The sequence below is a fragment of the Moschus berezovskii genome, chromosome 9, assembly GCF_049115385.1.
Source record: "Moschus berezovskii isolate FMDL1 chromosome 9, NW_MosBer_1.0, whole genome shotgun sequence".
In the NCBI taxonomy this organism is placed as follows: Eukaryota; Metazoa; Chordata; class Mammalia; order Artiodactyla; family Moschidae; genus Moschus; species Moschus berezovskii.
The window spans coordinates 57446484-57469674 of NC_142468.1; the positions used below are offsets into that span (position 1 = coordinate 57446484).

General features: G+C 37.2%; 1 protein-coding gene across 4 annotated transcripts in view; it reads left to right on the forward strand.

The window, feature by feature from the left end:
* LACTB (lactamase beta) overlaps positions 1 to 23191 on the forward strand; it is a 32689-nt gene that overhangs the window by 5109 nt on the left and 4389 nt on the right. The window contains exons 6-7 of one of the 4 annotated variants that reach the window (XR_016038216.1): positions 16552 to 16851; positions 22439 to 22535. Coding sequence is in view for 2 of the 4 variants with exons in the window: in XM_088839669.1 (XP_088695795.1) it covers positions 10435 to 10966 (532 nt within the window). In the remaining 2 variants the exon portion in view is untranslated. Of the gene's footprint in view, positions 1 to 10434; positions 16404 to 16551; positions 16852 to 22438; positions 22536 to 23191 lie in introns of those variants that run through there. The other 3 variants (XR_016038215.1, XM_088839669.1, XM_055435840.2) reach the window with 3 other exon arrangements.

Here is a 23191-nt window from a genome sequence, read left to right on the forward strand (position 1 = left end):
TGTATATATATATATATGAAGTAGTCCAAGGTCCTTAGATAAAAGTTAGCAATAATAATTTAAGCACATGAATAATTAAAATTGTACCCGTCATGGGTATCTGTAATTTGATCTTCCATCATTCCTTATATTTTAGTTAATGTTTTATTTACCTTTTATTATTTTTAATTATTTTCTTAATTTTGAAATTATCTTACACTTATAGAAAAGTTACACAAACTGGTACAAAGAATTTTCATATACTCTTCAACCAGATTCCCCACATGCTAATTATTTTGCCACATTTGCTTTATCTGTCTGTCTCTGTTATTTTTTTCTCAGCCATTTGGAAATCAGTTGGCAATACGGTACCCCTTATACTTAAATGATACCCATAAATACTTAAATATGTATTTTCCAAAACTAAGGGCATTCAGGAAATTAACATCAACATAGTGCTTATATCAAATCTATAGACATTATTCAGATTTTATCAGTTGCCCCAATAATGTCCTTTATAACACAAGGAAAAACATTTTTCTTTCTGGTACAGGGTCTAATTTAAGATCATATGTTACATTTAGTCATCAGGTCTCTCAGAAGTCACATGATTTCATTGTATTCCTTTACTGGTGTTGATAATTTGAAGTGGTATATACCAGTTGTCTCCCCTGTAAAACTTTGAAAATTATTTTATTGAAATAAGCTAAAATTTTGTCATAATTTTTACTAGCAATGTATAAAAAAGACAGTGAAAATCTTGTGACTAAAGACTAATGTGAGTTTTACAGTTATGGTGTTTTCCATTTTACTCTTATTATTTGGTTGGTTAGAAAGGTAACAACACATTTAACAAATCAACTCTTACCTTTTAAGTTTCCATTAGACAACATGCTTTACGAATGACTTAATGATACTTGACTGGATGAAATGGTAGATGTTTTTAGCTTGATCTCCCCATACCAGCTTTGTTCAGTTTTCTGTTGTATTTAGTTAAATTACCATTTTTAAATTATCAGCTTATTTAAAAGGATCAAATATGCATTGCAAATCAGCGTGAAAGAGATTTTTTGAACCTAAAAGAAATTAGGTTAGCATCAAGCAATGAATTTTAATTTTTAAATGACCTGTAGGGTTTTTTGTTTTGTTCTGTTTTTTTTTTTTTAATTGAAGTGTAGTTGATTTACAATGTTGTGCTAATTTCTGCTGTATAGCAAAGAGGCTCAGTTATACACATATACACATTCTTTATTTAATATTCTTTTCTATTATGGTGTATCCAGGAGACTGAATATATTTCTCTGTGCTGTATTAGTAGGACCTTGTTGCTTATCCATTCTAAACAGAACAGTTTGCATCAACTAACCCCAAGCTCCCAGTTCATCCCTCTGCCTCCTCACCTCCCCTTTGGCAACCACAAGCCTGTTCTCTACGTCTGTGAGTCTGTTTCTGATTTGTAGATAGGTTTGTGTGTGCAGTATTTTAGATTCCATATATAAGTGATATCATATGGTATTTGTCTTTCTCTTCCTGCCTTACTTTACTTAGTATGATAATCTCTAGTTACATCCATGTTGCTACAAATGACATTATTTCTTTTTTTATGGCTGAGTATACATCGTGTGTATGTGTGTGTGTGTGTATACACACCACATCTTTATTTATTTGTCAATGGGCATTTAGATTGTTTCCATGTCTTGGCTATTGCAAGCAGTGCTTCTGTGAACATAGGGGTGCATATATCTTTTTGAATTACAGTTTTGTCTGAATATATGCCAAAGAGTGGAATTACTGGATCATATGGCAATTCTAGTTTTAATTTTTTGAGGAACCTCCTTACTCTTCTCCATAGCGTCTACACTAACTTACACTCCACCAACAGTGTAGGAGGGTTCCCTTTTCTCCATACCCTCTCTGCTGCTGCTGCTAAGTCACTTCAGTCGTGTCCAACTCTGTGTGACCCCATAGACGGAAGCCCACCAGGCTCCCCCGTCCCTGGGATTCTCCAGGCAAGAACACTGGAGTGGGTTGCCATTTCCTTCTCCAATGTGTGAAAGTGAAAAGTGAAAGTGAAGTCGCTCAGTCGTGTGCGACCCTTAGCGACCCCATGGACTGCAGCCTACCAGGCTCCTCCATCCATGGGATTTTCTAGGCAATAGTACTGGAGTGGCTTGCCATTGCCTTCTCCGCCATACCCTCTCTAGCATTTGTTATTTGTAGACACTTTAATGATGGAAATGACCTTAGTTTTCAGACAATGCTTATTATGTCTAGGTCCACATTATATTCTACTGGAAACATAAGAAAAAATAACACCTGAAGTTGTCAGTTGAATCTAGAAAAGATTCTCTAGTAATGTTGGCATAGATGCAAAACCTTATTTTGAGTTAAATCTAGGCATCTGATAACAAATACCTACTCTTCTATATAAGGGAGAATCACTGAGCCTCTTTTCTCAACTGAAAATTAAGTCTCCATGAATGTGCAGACTGCAAGTCAGCTGTTGTTTGTTGTTTTCTTCGTAAGTAATGCACAAATACCAAAACATGGCATGTGACAGTGAGTTAATTTCATCTTATCGCCCATTCTTTGAGAAAAGCCCAGTGGGTTTTTGTTTCTACCATTAAAGGTTTCCATCAGCTCTGGGTTTTTCTTTAGATTTTGCTTGTGCCCAATGGTGCTAAAGGAGTAAGTGATTCATTTTCGGTAGATTAAATGGGCTACAGAAATAAAGTAGGACACTAAAAGAAGAAGGAAATGTTGTTACAGAGGAAAATGTTTTGTCCATTTTCTTTGTTTTTATTTTACTTGATAGAATTTCTATTTGGGCCTCTAGAAGCTCAACTCTGATTGTTTTTTATTTTTGTAATAGTTATTTCAAAAGGGCTTAGAGGCATCAGCTTCGAGCGGAAGTGCAGGGAGTAAAAGAAATCTTCTCAAAGATGTATGTTTAAAAAAAAAAAAATGAAAAACCTTAAAGTAAAACTTAATAATTGCATATGTTTCTATTTGTTTTATGGTACAATTTTACAAGAAACAAAATTTTGAGCAAAAGTTTTCAGCTTTGTTATCTAGTCTACTGACCCCTTGGTATAATCATAAATATGTTTGTATTATCTTGACCTAGACTTTTTAGAGTTACTGTGTCCCAGAAGTAAATATTTATCATCTTTATCACTTATCCGTGTGAATGTGTGTGTGTCTTTAAAATAGTGCCTCACAGTATCTGTCACCTGTTTGAGGTATTTTCCCAGAATCCCTCTCCGAGATACTACCTACATTTCTTTGGCTAGGATTTTAGTGTCAGGCCACATTCAGCTGTAAGGAATGCAGAGAAATCCATTTTTAGCTGGGTGCATGGTTGTCCTGAATAAAACTGTGGTTTCTTGAAGAATAGGAACATTGATTCTGTATATGCAAATAGATATATTTATTCTGTATTTCAGGTATACTCTGTATAAGCAAGTAAACTAAATAACCATTTAAGCAAAAACCCACAGGGGAATGGAGTGAATGTTCTTGCCACTGAAGGACACTGTTGATGGGGGAATCCTTAGTCAATTCATTAGCTTATTATTAGACACCATTCATATTTTCTCTGTGTTTGACATAATACTTGGAACAAAGATCTCTTTCGTAATTGAATAGGACCGAAATAAAATAAAATGTTTTCTGAAGGGTTCGCTGTGTTTTGACAGTATAAATATGGTCTTTACCTTCTCTTATTGTCTTTATTATTAATTATTTTTATTTTCTCAAGTATCTTTTAAGATTAAGCATTGTTCCTTGTGAAGCTTTCTTTTATGCCTTTAGACTCTCTGGTAGTAGGTTCAGCCCATGTTAATGCTAAATGTTAGAGTGGGATTGGTTTTTGTAATATGCATGTTAAATTCTATGGGTTTTTTAACTTCTTGAAACAATAAAATACAAAGTGATGCATAATTATTTGTAAAGGCATTTTAAAAGGATTTAAAATTATTTTGCATTTATAAGCTTCTAGATGTAGATTTCTATAGTACTATAATGTTGTACAGAAACTATAGAGATTCTTCAGGATGACTGTTTCTCATCTGGCATCATTCCATCAATTATTCAGTTACAAAGATATTCCAGTAATTTAAGAACTTGTGTCCATAATTCCATTCTTTTAGTGCAGAAATCCCTTAAGAATTTGAAATAGTGAAGTTATCATTCAGCTGATCAAGGTTATTTTCATGAGACGTCATTAATTTGTCCTCTGTAAAAAAGAATCAAAAGATTAAAGCTTAGAATTTATTTTAAAAAAGGAGTCATCCTAATTTCCAGCCTTGATGTAAGTGCTTTGAAATGTTTCATTGAAAGTTGTATAATGCAAAGCTGATTATTAAGCAAAATAGGTTTTTAGGTCTCTCCTAGTTTACAAACTTGGAGATCACTCTAACAAATATATTTTTCATTGAGAAACCTATTATTCTATCATGTGATTTTTTTGAAATTTGATTGACTAGAAATACAAGTGTAATCAAAGTTCAGGCAAAAAGTAATGAGGACCTTAAATACAAGAGTGGGTATAGGAATGAAAGGATGGGAGAAAGATTAGGCAGAAAACTAAGGTTGAATGATGAGATCACATTACTGAATGTGAGGGAGTTGAGGGCAAGCGAGGCAAGAAAGGTCTTAATGGAGAGGAGAAATATGAGAAGGTTCAAAATGAGAAGACAATGTATCAAATCATTGGCATATTGCATATTTAGATCCTCTGTAGCTGGGAGAAATATCAATAACCTCAGATATGCAGATGACACCACCCTTATGGCAGAAAGTGAAGAGGAACTCAAAAGCCTCTTGACGAAAGTGAAAGAGAGTGAAAAGGTTGGCTTGAAGCTCAACATTCAGAAAACGAAGATCATGGCATCTGGTCCCATCACTTCATGGGAAATAGATGGAAAAACAGTGGAAACAGTGTCAGACTTTATTTTTGGGGGCTCCAAAATCACTGCAGATGCTGATTGCAGCCCTGAAGTTAAAAGACGCTTACTCCTTGGAAGGAAAGTTATGACCAACCTAAATAGTATATTAAAAAGCAGAGACATTACTTTGCCAACCAAGGTCCGTCTAGTCAAGGCTATGGTTTTTCCCATGGTCATGTATGGATGTGAGAGTTGGACTGTGAAGAAAGCTGATCACCGAAGAATTGATGCTTTTGAACTGTGGTGCTGGAGAAGACTCTTGAGAGTCCCTTGGACTACAAGGAGATCCAACCAGTCCATTCTAAAGGAGATCAATCCTGGGTGTTCATTGGAAGGACTGATGCTAAAGCTGAAACTGCAATACTCTGGCCACCTCATGCGAAGAGTTGACTCAATAGAAAAGACTCTGATGCTGGGAAGGGTTGGGGGTGGGAGGAGAAGGGGACGACAGAGAATGAGATGGCTGGATGGCATCACCGACTCTGTGGACATGAGTTTGAGTGAACTCTGGGAGTTGTTGATGGACAGGGAGGCCTGGCGTGCTGTGATTCATGGGGTCGCGGAGAGTCAGACACGACTGAGCAACTGAACTGAACTGAGACTTTTTTAATCTTCAGAGCATATACCTGTGGTCACTCCTGCTTCACCGAATATTATGACTTGGATTTTGGGGAAACATATAAGAATCATGACAGAAGAAAGAGGAGTCATTTTTCAAATTATGTGCCCACTATCCTTCAGAGTTATGAATTTTGAAGGGAGGGATGAGGCCCACTACTCGTTCTGGTAAATAACATTGAGAAACAAATTTGAGAATCATTAATGCTAATAGAAAAACCGTTGGTAAATTTGGAACAGGGATTGTGGTGCAGCTGCAGTTTTGTAGTTAATTCCTATAGAAAAGAAGACCTGGGACCCTGGAACCCCTGGTGATGGGAGTGATCTGGGGAATCATGAGACTGAGAGCTAGAAGAGAGAGGGCAGAGCAAAGTGGCCCATGGGCAGTGTCACTGATGTGGTGGGTCACAGTGCCAAAGGGAAGCTAGAATGAGGGGACTTAGAAGATCCTTGATAACATGCAAGAGAGCTGTTTAGTAGAGATGAGGGAACAGAAGCCATATTCTAAGGAATGGAACGAATGGAGAGGGTGAGTGAATGAAAACAGCGGGTGTGGACTGTTTCGTGTAGTTTGGCGATATATGAGAGTGAAAATACTGGAAACTGGAAGCTGTAACGAGGATAAGAAAAAAAAGGTGTGTGTTTTGTTTTGTTTTGTTTTTCCCCTTAGCATATAGAAAACTAGAGCATTTTGTTATCTAAGGTGAAGGGTCAAAATTCCTATCATGGCAAGGAAAGCCTTTATGATGTGTACCCTGTCCCATGTCTGCTCCTCTGGCATCACCTTGTGAAGCACTCTCTGCTTCAGTCAGACTGAACTGTTTTGCTCCCCAGCAGAGTGAGGAACCATTTCAACAAGTCTTGCTCTCACTGCTGCTCAGGATTCCTCACGTCCATCTTGCTCGTCATCCCATAACCTGTTACTCAAAGCAATATTGGCATCACTTGGGAGCTTGTTAGAACTGCAGGATTTGGGGCCCTCCCCAGACCTACTGAAGCAGAATCTGTGTTTTAACAAAATCTCCAGGTGATTCATGTGGTGCTCTAAAATTTAAGAACTGTCCAACAAGACTGTTGGCCCTTGAGAGCAGCCACAGTCTGTGGTTTTTCTTTTCTCTCCAGTGCCTTGCAAGGAGTCTCCATTACATACTTGGCCAACAAATGATGCTTTCACATGTTCACCATATTTCACAGTACTCAGTGGATGTCCAGTACTGTTCTAGATGGGGGAAATATCAATGAACCAGGTAGATAAGATTCCTGCCCTTGTGAAACTTACATTCTATGGAAATGTAAACTAAGAATCTGCTGTATTGATATGAAGAAAATAGAACAGAGCAGTGGGATATACAGGAAGAGGCTGTTACGGGGAGGTTTATTTAAAATATATTGGTTTTAGGCCATGTCAGTTGAATTGAAACATGAGTAATAAGGAAAGCTGTGAAGCAAGACAAGATGTTGTAAGTGATGAGGTCAGAGAGGTAAGCAAGGGCTAAATTATATTGGACAGTGAGTATCAGTGCCATTAGACCCACTGCTCCTTACTTTAACAATATGTTTTAACACCTCCGTTATTATCTGAAATGAAAATAGGAAATCATATAACCTATATTCAATACTCTAAAATGTAAAAAAAGAAATAAAAGGAATATTATATGACAGATAAATATGGTATATAATAGATGTCTCAGTATGATAATATTTACTTACCACAACATGCGACGATGTAACAAAGTCAACTGCAACTTAATATGTAAAATTATTTTAAATGTGACAAGTAAATGCAGACCAGTACAGGTTTATTGCATTTGGTGCTTCAACCCATGTCCTTAGTGGCTAACTCTGGCTAAAGTTTTGAGCAAAATACAGTGTGGTCTTCAATTTTCACAAAGGCTGCATTCAAGAATTCATCTTAGAGTAAAAATGTGCCAAAAGTACTTTATATTTACATATAAAATGGAGGAGGTTCTAGGCTCAACTAGTTATAAACAGATTTTATTTTTGCTTATATGAGCATCTGGTAGGATGGTTGATCTCACAGGATATAGATATAGGAGAATGCACCATGGTGTGGGACTTTCCCATACACCACAGGACATTTAGGACCCTTAGGCCCCTACCCGCTAAGTCTCAGTAATAGCCCTCCAATAATTGTGACAGCTAAAAAAAATGCCTCTCACAATTTCCCTTGGGGAGTTAGTCCTGCCTCTACTGAAGGCCATTGACTGTGTCATAGACCGTTGTGAGAAATTCGGGTTTTATTCTCATTACATTCATAACCATTGGAGGGTTTTTATGGCTGAGAAAAGGAGGAGGCACAATCTGTGGCTTCTGCCTAGAGGCAAACTGCAAGGAGATGCTACAATCCAGGAAGTATGACTGGTGAAACAAGGTTGTAGAGGTGATCGGAGGTGGTCCAGGATGCAGGTACTAGAATTACTCTTGAAAACAATAGGAAAGTTTTTTATAGATTGCATGATGATGTAAATGCATTTTAAGATGAAGATGGGCGTTTCTAGCTCACTTTGGATGGTCTCAATCTTCTCAGTAAAACAAAGAATATAGTTATCTGCTGACTAAGCCTGAAGTAGGATAGGGGACTGAGGGTGAGATTGAGAATCCCAACTATGAAGAGTACACCAGGGAGTGCGGCTTCCCTGCTGGCTCAGTGGTAAAGAATCTGCCTGCCAACGCAAGAGACACGGGTTTGATCCCTGGGTTGGGAAGATACCCTGGAGAAGGAAATGTCAACCCACTCCAATATTCTTGCCTGGGAAATTTCATGGACAGAGGAGCCTGGTAGGCTATAGCCCATGGGGTTGCAAAGAGTTGGACACAACTTCGTGACTACAACAACAATACCAGGGAGTACCCAGGAAAAGAAGAAAAGGATTTGAGAACAGCAGCAAAGACCCTTAGCAAGAGTATGAATTTATAGCAGTCAGCTTTGTTATATGAATTCCTGCAGTCTTTCTTGGTAGATACAGGGTTCAGTTAAGTTCATTCGCTCAGTCGTGTCCGACTCTTTGCGACCCCATGAATCACAGCACCCCAGGCCTCCCTGTCCATCACCAACTCCCGGAGTTCACTCAAACTCACGTCCATCGAGTTGGTGATGCCATCCAGCCATCTCATCCTCTGTCGTCCCCTTCTCCTCCCACCCTCAATCCCTCCCAGCATCAGAGTCTTCCAGGGAGTCAACTCTTCGCATGAGGTGGCCAAAGTATTGGAGTTTCTGCTTTAGCATCAGTCCTTCTAGTGAACACCCAGGACTGATCTTTAGAATGGATTGGTTGGATCTCCTTGCAGTCCAAGGGACTCTCAAGAGTCTTCTCCAACACCATGGGGTACCTAGGTTTATTCAGGATTGATGGATTGGTATAGTGTAAGTTCAGAACAGTGAGGAACCGAAAGATGTGGTCTCACTAAAGACCACAACCAAAATAGTTGAAACGACTGATGATATATATAGTTCAGCCTAGAAGAGAAAATCAGAGGAAACCACTAGAAACTAAAGACCTGGGAAAATTGAGAAGACTCAATGGGCATGGATGAAGGTTCCATTGAGGACAGAGAGCAGGTTCATTTGGAGAGCTGGAAGGATTGGAAGTCATAGGAAGAAATTTCTGAGTTTGAGACCCTAGTAATAAAACAGATTAAAAAGTGATGGTAAGATTCAGGTCTAACTGTGCTTAAGCATAGCCAAGGATAGATGAAGATGAGAGTCATTACAGGTGAGACTGTCAGCAAACTGAAAACCCAAGAGTACCATTTTATTATGAATCTTGAAAGGCAGGAGCCTCAAGAGTTGTGTCCTTTATTTATTTTGTGATTTCATTTTATGTGCCTAATGTTTATGGTACAGTCTCTTCATGTTAGAATGGAAACCTCATGAGGTTAGTCTCTTTTGTTTTACACTTCATCCCAGCATCCAAACAGTGCCTGGCACGTAGTACATGTTCCATCAATAACCGTTGAATACTTAAGTGAGTAAACGTTTATTAAGTACCTATTAGAAATATGCAGAGCACTTTACACATTTATTTATAACTCTGCAAAGTAGATGTTTTTGTCCCTGTTTTACAAGTTAGGACGGAAGCAGAGAGGAAACAGATTGCCTAGATTTTAATCCAGTTCTGCCACTTACAAACTATGTATGTGGCTTTGGACTAATTATGTATATTCTCTGTGCCTTAGGAATTGTAATAGTACCTATCTCCTAACATTGTTACAGGAATAAATTAGTTCATATGTATATAGTTCTTAGAACAATACCTGGAACGTAGTAAGAAGCATATACGTGTTTATTAATCAAACATAGCTATTAAGAGTGAGAGTTGGGATTTAGGCTGAGACTTGCTAACTCCTGCAGCTTCCACTATTCCAAGAAAGTACCACATCCCATCATTAGACATAGTATTTCTGTGTTAGTTTTAACCAGGAGATGTAGTCTTCTTATAAATATTAACCTTATTCCTGAACATCCCAATGGTATGTTTTTAGTTATAAAATTTACATGTAGCACATGGCTCACTGAACCCAGGAACTGAAAATATCTACCAAACATTAGGTGTTTCTGCATATGCACAGGGCAAATATATATCACGTGTACTAATCAGTATATCTTTTAACAGTATTAGACGTTTCATACACTCAGCATGGGCAAGCCTTGCCAATAGAAAAAACAATCTGCTTTCTAAACTTTACTCAGTAACTTGTGTTTCATTTTATTTGAATCATACTGAAAACTAGTGGTTACTTTCTGAGAAAATATATTCACTACAATGAAATGCAATCTGTCTCATCTATACATTTTTCTATTCATTTTCATGTATGAAGTCAATACTAGACTATCACATTTTTAATGACTATTCTTATTTCATTTTAGATTTTATGTTTACAATAAAAAGAAACGCCTTGTCAACACACCTTACGTGGATAACTCCTATAAATGGGCTGGTGGTGGATTTCTGTCTACAGTGGGTGACCTTCTGAAATTTGGGAATGCGATGCTGTATGGTTATCAAGTCGGGCTGTTTAAGAACTCAAATGAAAATCTTTTACCCGGATATCTTAAACCAGAAACAATGCTTATGATTTGGACACCAGTCCCTAACACAGAGATGTCTTGGGATAAAGAGGGTAAATATGCAATGGCATGGGGCGTGGTGGAAAAGAAGCAAACATACGGTTCTTGCAGGAAGCAGCGGCATTATGCCTCACACACTGGAGGCGCAGTGGGTGCCAGTAGTGTGCTGCTGGTCCTTCCTGAAGAACTGGATGCAGAAGCTCTAAATAACAAGGTCCCCCCAAGAGGAATAGTTGTTTCTATCATATGTAACATGCAGTCTGTTGGCCTCAACAGCACTGCTTTAAAGATTGCTCTGGAATTTGATAAAGACAGATCAGACATACCTTAACATCACAGGTGCAAAACAAGCTGTTATGGTTTTTTGTTTTGTTTTGAAACATTGAAGTCCCAAAATACATGCAATTTTAAAGAATAAATTTGTAATAGAGTATAATTGAATGCAGAGAATTATGTTCCTCTAATTGCTTACTTTTGTAATTGTCTTTTATTGGAGGATGTGTTCTTTATACTCAGGGAAGTAACTATATTTTTACTTTTTGAAAAAAGTGTTAACTCTTGAAATAAAATATTCTGATAAAAATGTACTTTCTGAATGTGTAATATAGAGGAAATCTTATTCAGCAGCAGACTCAAAATATTGTTCTTTTAATATGACAGCAGATGGTACTTCCCTTGTGGTCCAGTGGCTAAGATTCCATGCTCCCAATGCAGGAATCCAGGTTCAATCCCTGGTCAGGGAACTCAATCCCACATGCTGCAACTAAAGATCCTGCATGCCACAATCAAGACCTGCCTCAACCAAATAAATAAATGTTTTAAAAAGAAAAAAAATGACAGCAGAAACAAGATATTAGTATATATTAGTGTGTATATATATATATATTAGTTCTCTATTGCAGCTTAAAAGAACACACATTTATTATCCCATGGTTTCTGAAGCTCAAGAATTCAGGAATAGCTTGACTGGATGGATCTGGCACCAGAGTGTCTAATGAGGGTGCAGACAATCTGTTGTAGTCATCTAAAGGCTTTTCTGGTCCCAGAGGAAATGTTTCCCAAATGCTCATTCACTCACAGATTTTAAGATTTGTGAACTAAAGATGTTATTTGCTCCCCAGCAGACACAGGTTGGCAGCTGCTTGATTAGTGCTCAAGGCCTAAGAATAGTTCTTGGCTCTTGGCTGTGTTCTCTAAACTCTTGGCTCTGCCCTCTGAATTACTCTTTTCATGAAAGGCAAAATGTGTTTGCATCCAAGTGGCTTTCTCAGCCTGCTTTCATTTTTGGCCACACCAAGTCATATGTGGAATCTTAGCTCCTGACCAGGGATCCAACCCAGCAGAGGAAGCAGAGATTCTTAACGACTGGACCACCAGGGAAGTCCTACAACCTGCTTTCCTATTTGTACAAGTTTGAGGGTCCAAAGGCCTCTTTTATATTCTCCTTTCAGTCTAACTTAACAGTTTTCCTGCTAATGTAATTTTTTAAAACTGTGTGTCCCTTACAAATCTCACTGGGGTTCATGCTAATAAACAGAAGCTGTGCCCCCAAATCTCTTCAAACTAGACCCCTTTCTAACTTGGGATTCTGCTAAGACAATTGGAGAAAACACTGTTAAGCTTCTATTAAGACCGATTGTTAAAATAGCTCTCAAGACACCATCTTGCTTCTTTCCACAGTCATAAAGGATTTTATATATCATACCCTCAATTTCATCTTTAGACTGTTTTTTGTTTTGTTTTCTGGAAGTGCCCTAAATTTTATCTTTGCCTTGAAGCCATTTCTTAATTTTGGCATCTTTTGTCATTTGGAGAGTCTGGAAATTTCTAAATCATCAGTTATTGATGTGTTATTTTGTTTAGTAGCCCTTCCTTTAGCTTGTCTCTCTCCTGCTTTGTAGTATGAGCAACAAGAAGAAGCCAAGAGTCAATACTGGGTCTGGAAATCTCAGCTAGATTACCTACGTCATTAGGCACATTTTCTACTTTCTGTGGTCTTGCAGGCAATAGTGTTGCTAAACTTCCTGCCACTTCACAACAGTAATCCTCTTTCTTCCAATTTCCAGTAACATTTTCTTACTCTCCTTTAAGTCCACACCTGCAGCCTCCTCAAAGGCCATCATACTTCTAAACAGTTTCTTCAAGGCTCCTCAGGCATTCACTGACACTCTTTTCGAAATCCTTCCAACTTCTATTCACTGTTCTAAATCTACTCCCCCATTTTGGGCTTTTGTTATAGCTGCACTCTGCTTCCAGGTATCAAAATCTACAGTGTAAAAACTAAGTATTTCGGATATAATTCACAATTCATATACCTTAAAAGTCAACCTTTAAAGTGTACAATTTAGTGGTTTTAGTATATTCACAAGATTGTGTTCCCATTCAATTCCAGAATATCTTCACCCAAAAAAGGAATCTTCAACCCATTAACATGTGCTGTGCATTCCTCTCTACTCCCAGGCCCTGACAACTGCCGATCTGGTCTCTGTCTCTTTGGATTTGCCTATTATGGGTATTTAGTGTAAGTGGAGCTATAATATGTGGCCTTCTGTGTCTGGCTTCTTTAACTGTAATGTGCATTAATTATCTATTGCTGCATAACAAACTACTGTATCTCAAAAATTCTCTGTTTTATAAGTTTGGGAGCATTTTAGCTGAGCAGTTCCAGCTCAGGGTCTCTCCTATGACTGCAGACAAGATGTCAGCAGGACTTTCAGTCACCTGAAGGCTAGAGTGAGGCTAGAGGATCTAATTCCAAGATAGTTCAGCCATGTGGCTATCGGCAAGAAGCTTCTGTCACTTGCTGGCTTTTGGGAAGAGATCTCAGTGTCTCACTACGTGGACTTCTCCACAGGTCTGCTTGACTGTCCTATGGCTTCTCTCAGATTGAGTGATTAAAGAGAGAAGGCAAAAGCCACAATGTCTTTTATAATCTAGCCTTGAAGGCCATACAGTAACAGTACTACCTATGCCAATTTCTCCTGGTCACACAGACCAACCCTGATTCAGTGTGGGAGAGAGCTACACAAAGGCTGAATATATACCAGAAGGTAAGGCTCACTGGGAGCCATCTTGGGAGACTGGCTCCATGGATGGCTTATTATAGTGTTGACATACTGGGAAATTTTGTTGTAACAGTCATAGATGATCAGTATTGGAGACCACACTGAATTTTGGGAAATTCAAAAACAATAGAAGTTTTTTTATTCTCAAATAAAAGAGGCCTGTTCTATAGTTCTGAGCTCTCAGCCTGTTTCTTCACTCCGCTTTGATCCATAGAGGTAAGTAGATGGATATTTCTGAGAGGTCAAAATACAGACAGCAACTCCCTACAACAGATCCATTTCATCTCCTTATTTCTTTCTGGCTTCTGACTTCTAGGTCTTCTATTCATATTTGTCAAAATTTTCAACCCATACTTCTTTGATAAATAGAAAATGCCTTCCTTTAATGTTATTCTTTAAATTTTAAACATTAATTATTGTGACAAAAGGGGAATCAAATTAACAGCAATTTTTAAAAAATTTCTGATAAAAATATGTTCTTGGTCTTCCTTGGTGGTCCAGTAGTTAAGAATCCACTTTTCAATGCAGGGGGTGTGGTTTCAATCCCTTGTCTGGAAACTAAGATCACATATGCTGCACACTACAAACAAAAACAAATTTTTTTTAAAAATCATGTTTTCAGTTTGATCATGTGATACCAATGTGAGCTTTGAACCTCAACACAGACCACAGAGCGAAATACTTGGACCTGCCAAGGAGGTGACATTTACGCTGGGAGTGGAGGAAAGTGCATTGTCTGACTGTTGGGGAGAAGTGTGATGTGACTGAACTGTCCGAGGGGGTACAGCCACAAAGTGTGAAGAGATCTGTGAAGTTGGTTAATGTGTACTATGAACAGGGCACTTGCTTTAGACTAGTTTTTCACTATTTAGGATTCTTGCTGAAGCTATGAGAAAGAGCTGGGAACTTTCTCAAAGTGAACCAATGTACACATGTCAGGGGTTCACGGACCCCACATTAAGAATTCCTGTTTACCATAATAACTTATTTTCTTACTTAATGCTTTGATAAATGCTAGATTGAAATGTTAGAAATGCTTTGATAAATTTCCTCGTCTCCCAAAGTGGTAATTGCGGTGTGGCTGATCCTTTAGGGAAAAGAACTCAGGAGAATTTGACACAAGTTGCTTGTATTTTTGTTTTTGGTTTTTTTTCTGAAATTTACAACTTGTCAAGGTGGTTATTGGCTACACACAATTTGCTTTACCTTCCTGTGGTAGAATAAAAAATTTCAAAATTCTGCTCCTGATTTGAAAGTTGAGGTTCTGGAAATATGTCTTTGTACTTTTTATAGAAAAAATGTAAATCTTCATTTAGATTGGTTAGAGTTTATTATTGAATTTTATTAAGAAAGAAGTTACTTTTATAGAATAATAACCTCTCCTTATAACCTTTAGGATTTTACAGATACATTTTCACAACTATAGGCATAAAGAATTATATTGTTATTTGCTATTGATTCAGGTTCAAATAGTCTGAGTTCTATTCTTAGGCAATACTAGAATAGCTACTTGATATTTTGTTTTGCCTTGGCTGTGCCATGAGGCTTTTGGATCTCAGTTCCCCAACCAGGGATTGAACCTGGGCCCTTGGCAGTGAGAGCACAGAGTCCTAACCACTGGAACACCAGGGAGTTCCCCTGATCTTTTGTTTTTTATGGGGAAAAAAAAAATACTAGAAAGCATAAAAGTTTCACATTGCAAATACCCATGTAATCCCAATACCCCAAAAGTGCTAACATTTAGTCAAATTTTCTTCATTTAAAAATAATAATGAGTAAAACTTAATAGATAAAACTGAAGACCCCTAGAACCATCACCCAAAGCCCCACTACTTTTGCCCTGCAGGGACCTGCTGTCAGGAGTTGGAGTATATTCATCCACTCCCTTTTTTAATACTTTCACAGCCAAGTATATACATATATACTGTGTGTATACTATGTGTACTATGGTGCTATTTGTATAAATGTAAATAAAGCATTTTCTACATTCCCTTTTTAAATTTAACATTGTTTTTTGTGATCTGCTCAAGTTGATAAATATAAATCCAGTTTAACTGCAATAAAATATGATATTGTATGACTATATCACATTATATGGGCTTCCCTGGTGGCTCAGCAGTAAAGAATCTGCCTGCCAATGCAGGAGATGTCAGAGATACAGGTTTAATCCATGGTTCAGGAAGATCCCTTGGAGAAGGAAATGGCAACCCACTCTAGTATTCTTGCCTGGGAAATCCCATGGACAGAGGAGCCTGGTGGGCTACAATCCATTAGGGTCTCAGAATTGGACACAACATAGCGACTGAGTAACAACAACATATTCACATTATACTCTCCATTTTTTAACTGATTTTTTTTTTTTTTACTATTATATACAGAGCTGTAAGGACCATCCTTTTCTTTGAGCTGAACCATATGCAATTGTTATTTTTCCAGATCAAAAGATGCTGAATATAGACAATTTTATGTACCTGAACCTAATTCTGTTGTTTGTATACCAACACTGACTTTTAATTTTTGACTGAGCAATGGATAGGAAAAGGTATCTGATTATTTTTACTTGCATTTACCTATTGTTAATGAAGTTAAACCTATTTTCATGCATTCACTGGCCACCTGGATTTCCTCTAATGTAAATTTCCTACCAATGTTTGTGCTCATCCAGAATAGGGGAAATGAATAAAGCATTTCTTTAAAAATTGATTGTGGACATGTTCATGGGGTTGGAGAATGAATAGCCTTGATAAGTATTGGAGTTCTCCCAAAATGTAGTAAAACTTCTAATGGCCACAAATTCTTCCCATTCCATTTTGCATGCTCCTGTGCAATGTGATTTTGCCTCTCTTCTCAGCCAAAGGTGGTGTCTGTTTCTCCACTCCCTTGAACCTGGGCTGGCCTTGTGACTCGCTTTGACCTATGGAATGTTCTGGAAATGATGTTGCAAAAGTTCCAGAGCTTAGGCTTCAAGAGGTCTTCAAACTTCCATCTTTACGCTCTGAGAACTCTGCCTCCAAGACTGCCATGTAAGAAAACCAGACGAGCTTACTACATACCTCAGCGGACAGCCAGCACCAGACACATGACTGAAGTCATCTTGGACCTTCCAGTCCAGTTGAGCCTCCAGATGAAGGCAGCCACATGATGAGCCCAGGTAAGATCACCCACAGAATCATGAAAAAGAATGTCGTCATTATTTTAAGCCACTAAATTTTGGGGTGGCTTGCTTTGCAGCAGTGGTTAATGCAACTATGCTCAAGTGTGGTAATGAGGTGGTTAAATAATTAGAAAGAAAATATAGAACTTGAAAGTTCTTGATTTTGAATAGACAGGATCCTTTTTTATTTAAAGAATACTATTAGCAGAGTGCTAACTATGTGTCAGGCATTGTGCTAAGAACTTTATATATGTTAACTCATTTTATATTCAAAACAACCCCATTAAGTAGAAATTATAGTTATTTTGCCCAAAGTCACATAACCATTAACCATTAGAATTCATATCAAATCCAGGTTTATCTGACTCAAAAGGCTGTTCTAAAATTATCTTGTCTTCCCATTAAAAAAAAAAAAAAACTCTAAAAATTTACAGACCAAATAAAGGGACATTTGGTAGCATGCAACTTTATAGATGAAATATTTAGTAAAAAAAAAAAAAGTCATATAAATGAATAAAAATATATTGGGATTTTAAACAGTAAATCTGGCTGCAAATAAAGAATATATTACAAATTCTGTTATTATTATGCAAATTAAAGACAAAAATGGCACAGTAGAGCCATACTTTTAAACACCACCTCTCTTATATACATAGCATTATATATAAAATGTGAAATGAGAAAATGAAAAAGATACTCGTGGACTTAAAAATACAACCACAAAACAGTGAGCCGGGCTGAAACTGGTGTTTCCTGAGCTCTGGGTGCAGATGGCAGTGGCAGCCTCAATATTATGTTCCTGTAGAATAATCACAACTAACCTGCTTCCCTAAGAAAAATTCAAACTGAGAATTTTTCCTGTGTTATTCTCTTATCAAGAGAGAGACTCTAAAGAGAGTCTTAACCACTGGGTCACAGGGGAATTCCTAGTCTTTAAGCCATTTTATTTTTGTGTGTTCCAGCTTCATTGACTCACATGCAGTTGTCCAGCTTTCACAACACCACTTGCTGAATAGACTGTCATTTCTCCATTATATATTTTTGCCTCTTTTGTCAAAGATTAAGTGACCATTGGTGTGGGTTTATTTCTGAGTGCCCTATTCTGTTTCATTGATCCATATGTCTGTTTTTGTCCCAATACCATGCTGCTTTGATTATTGTACTTTTGTAGTATTATCTAAAGGATGGGACCAGTATACCTTCAGCTTTGTTCTTTTCCCTCAGGGATTGCTTTGGCAATTCTCTGCCTTTTATGGTTCCATATAAATTTTAGGATTATTTCTTCTAGTTCTGTGGAAAATGTCATTGGTAGTTTCATAGGGATTGCATTAAATCTGTAGATTGCTTTGGGTAGTATAGCCATTTTAACAATATTAGTTCTTCCAATTCAAAAGCATAGGGTTTCTTTCCATTTCTTTTAATCATTTTCAGTTTTCTTTATCAATTTGTTATATAGTTCTCAGTATATAAGTCTTTCACCTCCTTGGTCACAATCATTCCTACATTTTTTAAAGTGATTTTGTTAAACTTTCCCTACTATTTCACTGTTCATGTAAAGAAATGCAATAGACTTCTGTATATTAATCTTGTGTCTTGGTATACCTTGATGGCCTCATTTATCAGTTCTAATAGTTTTTGTGTGTAGGATTTTCTATAATAGTATTATGTCATCTGCATATAAAGACAATTTTATCTCTTCCAACTTGATGCATTTTCTTTTTTTGTCTGATTGCTATGGCTGGGACTTCCAATATTATGTTGAATAGAAGTGGTAAGAGTGGGCATCCTTATCTTATTCCAGACTTTAGTGGGAGGACTTTCAGTGTTTCACCATTGAGTATTATGTTGGCTGTGTGTTCATCATAAATACTTTTATTATGTTGAGATATGTTCCCTCTATACCTACTTTAATAAGCGTTTTTAATCATAAGTGGATTTTGAATCTTATCAGATGCTTTTTCTGCATCTATTGAGATGATGTAGTTTTTGTTTTTTCTTTTGTTGATGTGGTTTATCACATTGGTTGTGTATGTTGAACCATCTTTGTGACCCTAGGATGAATCCAACTTGATCGTGGTATATGATCTTTTTTATGTGTTGTTGGATTCGATTTACTAATATTTTGTTGAGAATTTTTGCATCTGTAATAATCAACAATATTGTCCTGTGATCTTCTTTTTTGGTATTGTCTTTGTTCTGATTTTGGTATCAGCGTGGTAGTGGCTTCACAGAATGATTTTAGGAATGTTCCCTCCTCTTAAATCCTTTGGAAGAGTTTGAGAAGGATTGGTTTAAGTTATTTTATGTTTGGTAGAATTCCTCAGTGAAGCCATCTGGTCCTGGACTTTTTTTTGCAGGGAGTTTTTATTATTATTACTATAGACAGAATCTCAATTTTCAAATCTGGATAGAATTTTTCAACTTTGTATTCTATGACAGGTAGAATAATGGCCCCCTAAAATGTCCACATCCTTATCTCCAGAATATGTGAATGTTACCTTACATAGCAAAAGAAATTTTGCAGGTGTAATTAAATCAAGGATCCTAAAATAGGTAGATTATCCTGGATTATCCAGGTGAATGCAGTGTAATCACAAAGCTCTTTGTAAGAGGAAAGTGGGAAGTTAGAGTCAGAAATGTGATGATAGAAGTAAAGTAAAGGATGGAGTAATCTGGGGCCAGTAACCAAGAAATACAAGTAGCCTCTAGAAACTGGAAAAGACCAGGAAACAGATTCTCCCTTTAGAGCCTCCAGAAGAAACATACACCTTGATCTTAGGTTCAAGAGATCCATTTTGACTTTCTGATCTCCAAAATTGTAGGATAATAAATTCATGTTTGTTTGTTTTTTTAAGCCACCAAGTTTATTGTAGTTTGTTACAGCATCAGTAGGAAACTATATTCCTACTATTTTTAACCAAAATTCTAATATGAAGAATTTGTTATTGTTGTTAAAAAAAAAAAAAAGAGAATGAATCCTAGGAAGACAGTAGCTTATTCTGGCTTCTTTCCACTTCTAAACTCATCAGTAATCTAGATAAACAAATTAGAATCTGTAAGTCAGCTCAGTCATGTCTGACTTTTTGCAACCCATGGACCGTAGCCTTCCAGGCTCCTTTGTCCCTGGAATTCTCCAAGCAAGAATACTGGAGTGGGTTGCCATTCTCTTCTACAGGGAATCTTCTCAACCCAGGGATTGAACCCAGGTCTCCTGCATTGCAAGCATATTCTCTACCATCTCTGAGCTACCAGGAAAGCCCACAAATTAGAGTAACAATGATAAATAACCTTACAATCACCAAAATGGCAAAAAAAAGAGGGTTCCATTTATTTATGGAAGATGGGGAAGAGGGGAAATACTCTCATATATTGCTGATAGAAAGCAGTCTGGCATCACTTGATTAAAAATATATTTATCTTTCTAACCAGCAGTCTTACTCCTGTAAATCTAACCCACAGAAATAAAAGTGCTATTATTAAGGAATACTTAAATATATTTATGGCATTGATTATAGTGGGAAAAAACTAGAAACAAATTGCCCACCAATAGGATAATATTGAATAAATTATGGTACATCCACACCATAGACTGTCGTGCAGCCATTAAAAAGAATTAGAGAATGAAGTTGAATCCCTGCTTCCCTTTCCCATATGCAGAATTCATTCAAAGCAGATCAAAACTAAATGTAAGAATGAAGACTATAAATCTCTTAGAAGAAAACAGGCATGAACCTCTATGACCTAGGAATAGGGAATAATTTCTTAGATATGGCACCAAAAGCACAAGAAACAAACAAAAAAAATTAGATAAATTAGACTTCATATAAATTAAAAATGTTTGTGTTTCTAAGGACAAAAGATGAAGAGACAAGCTACAGAATGGGAGAAAATATTTGCAAACCATATATACAAGGGATTTGTATCTAAAATATGTAAGAACTCTTACAACTCAAATAAAAAGGCAACCCAGTTAACAACGGACAAAGGATCTGAATAGACATTTCTCCAAAGAAGTATACAAATAGCCAATAAGGACATTAGTCAACATCATTAGTCATCAAGGAGATGCACATTAAAACCCTAATGAGGTAACTCTTCACAAACACTGCTGCTTCTGCTGCTAAGTCGCTTCAGTTGTGTCCAACTCTGTGTGACCCCCGAGACGGCAGCCCACCAGGTTCCCCCGTCCCTGACATTCTCCAGGCAAGAACACTGGAGTGGGTTGCCATTTCCTTCTCCAGTGCATGAAAGTGAAAAGAGAAAGTGAAGTTGCTCAGTCGTCTCCGACTCTTCACGACCCCATGGACTGCAGCCTACCAGGCTCCTCTGTCCATGAGATTTTCCAGGCAAGAGCACTGGAGTGGGGTGCCATTGCCTTCTGAGATGGCTTTAATTAAAAAACAAACTAAAACAGACAAGGATGTAGAGAAATTGGAAACTTTGTGCTTTGTTGCCAGTAGGAATAAAATGGTGCCGGCACTTTGGAAAATAGGCAATTTCTCAAAAAGCTAAACAATTACCATCTGATCTAGCAATTCTACTTCTAGGTGTATATATCTGAGAGAATTTAAAATATGTCTACACAAAAACTTGTACCCATAAATTCATAGCATTATTCACAGTAGCCAAAAAGTGATAAAACATAAACATCCATTGACTGATTAATGGGTAAACAAAATGTATATTCTTACAACATAATATTCAATCAAAAAGGGAATGAAGTACTGATACATCATGAATGGCCATGATATATATTTATGTTAGTGAAAGCCAGATACAATAGGCCATGTATTGTATAATTCCATTTACATAAAATGTCCAGACAGGCAAATCCAAGGAGATAGAAAATATATTAGTGGTTGCCAGAATCTGGGAGGAGGAAGCAATGGGGAGTGAATGCTAGTGAGTATAGAGTTTCTTTTTCTCATAATGAAAACTGCCTGAAATTATTAGATATTGGCAGTGGTTGAACAACATTGTGAATACAATAAAAACCACTGAAATTTACATTGTAAAGTGTTGAGCTTTATGGTATACATTATATCTGAAACAAAACAAAAATTAAGCTTTATCAGATGACTTACAGAGGCAACCAGATAAGAAACTGTTATCTGATCAGATCAGAAGCTAAGAATTTTTAGTTATTTTTATGTAATTTTTTTTTCTAATTTATGGAATAGGTTAACCTTTCCTTACATTAAAAAATGAAGACAGTGGTTAAGACTCTGCACTTCCACTGCAGGTGGCACAGCATTCCATCCCTGGTCAGGGAAACTAAGGTTCCACATGCCCTGTGGCAAGGCCAAAAAAAATGAGGACAATATAAATATTAAAGAAAAACACTCAGTAATAATAATGTATGTGGGAAAACTTTAAGTTTGGAAAAGTCTGAATGTTCTCTTCTGAGCATTTTTCAAATCAAGTAATACTGTTTAATAATGAAATAAAATTTAATATACCATTCAGTTCCCAGTGCCAAATATCTCTTTAAATTAACTCTTAGATAGGTTCTTTAAAATACCATACTTCCTTTTGATACTATTTCCAAGAAAATTTGCAAGAATTTGCTCCCTGTTTATCACAGGTTTTGCCAAAGATCCTAAACTCTGCAAGCTGAGGTGCCTTGGAGCAAACATTGACACCTGACATCTTTTGGAGACCACACAAACTTCCAGTTCCAGGTAATTATGTTACATTTAGATAGCACCACATTTCCTTTGGTGATACATCTTTGTGAAGCTAGGTTTTGGGTCATTGCTGTGATAAAAATCTAATACTGTGCAAAAATCAATGTGGAAAAAATGAAGATGGCAGTGTCCAATGTGATCCAAATTTTGAAAAATATTCAGTACCCAGAAGGCACACTCATTCCATTAGCAGGTCATTTAAGAATGAAGCAAAAAGTATCACTTTGGTTCTAATTTACATGTAGTTTTTTTCAGTTCAGTTCAGTTCATTCGCTCAGTCGTGTCCGACTCTCCACGACCCCATGAATCACAGCACGCCAGGCCTCCCTGTCCATCAACAACTCCCGGAGTTCACTCAAACTCATGTCCACAGAGTCGGTGATGCCATCCAGCCATCTCATTCTCTGTCGTCCCCTTCTCCTCCCGCCCCCAACCTTTCCTAGCATCAGTCTTTTCCAGTGAGTCAACTCTTCGCATGAGGTGGCCAAAGTATTGGAGTTTCAGCTTTAGCATCAGTCCTTCCAATGAACATCCAGGATTGATCTCCTTTAGAATGGACTGGTTGGATCTCCTTGCAGTACAAGGGACTCTCAAGAGTCTTCTCCAACACCACAGTTCAAAAGCATTAGTTTTTTTACTTTAGTACTAAA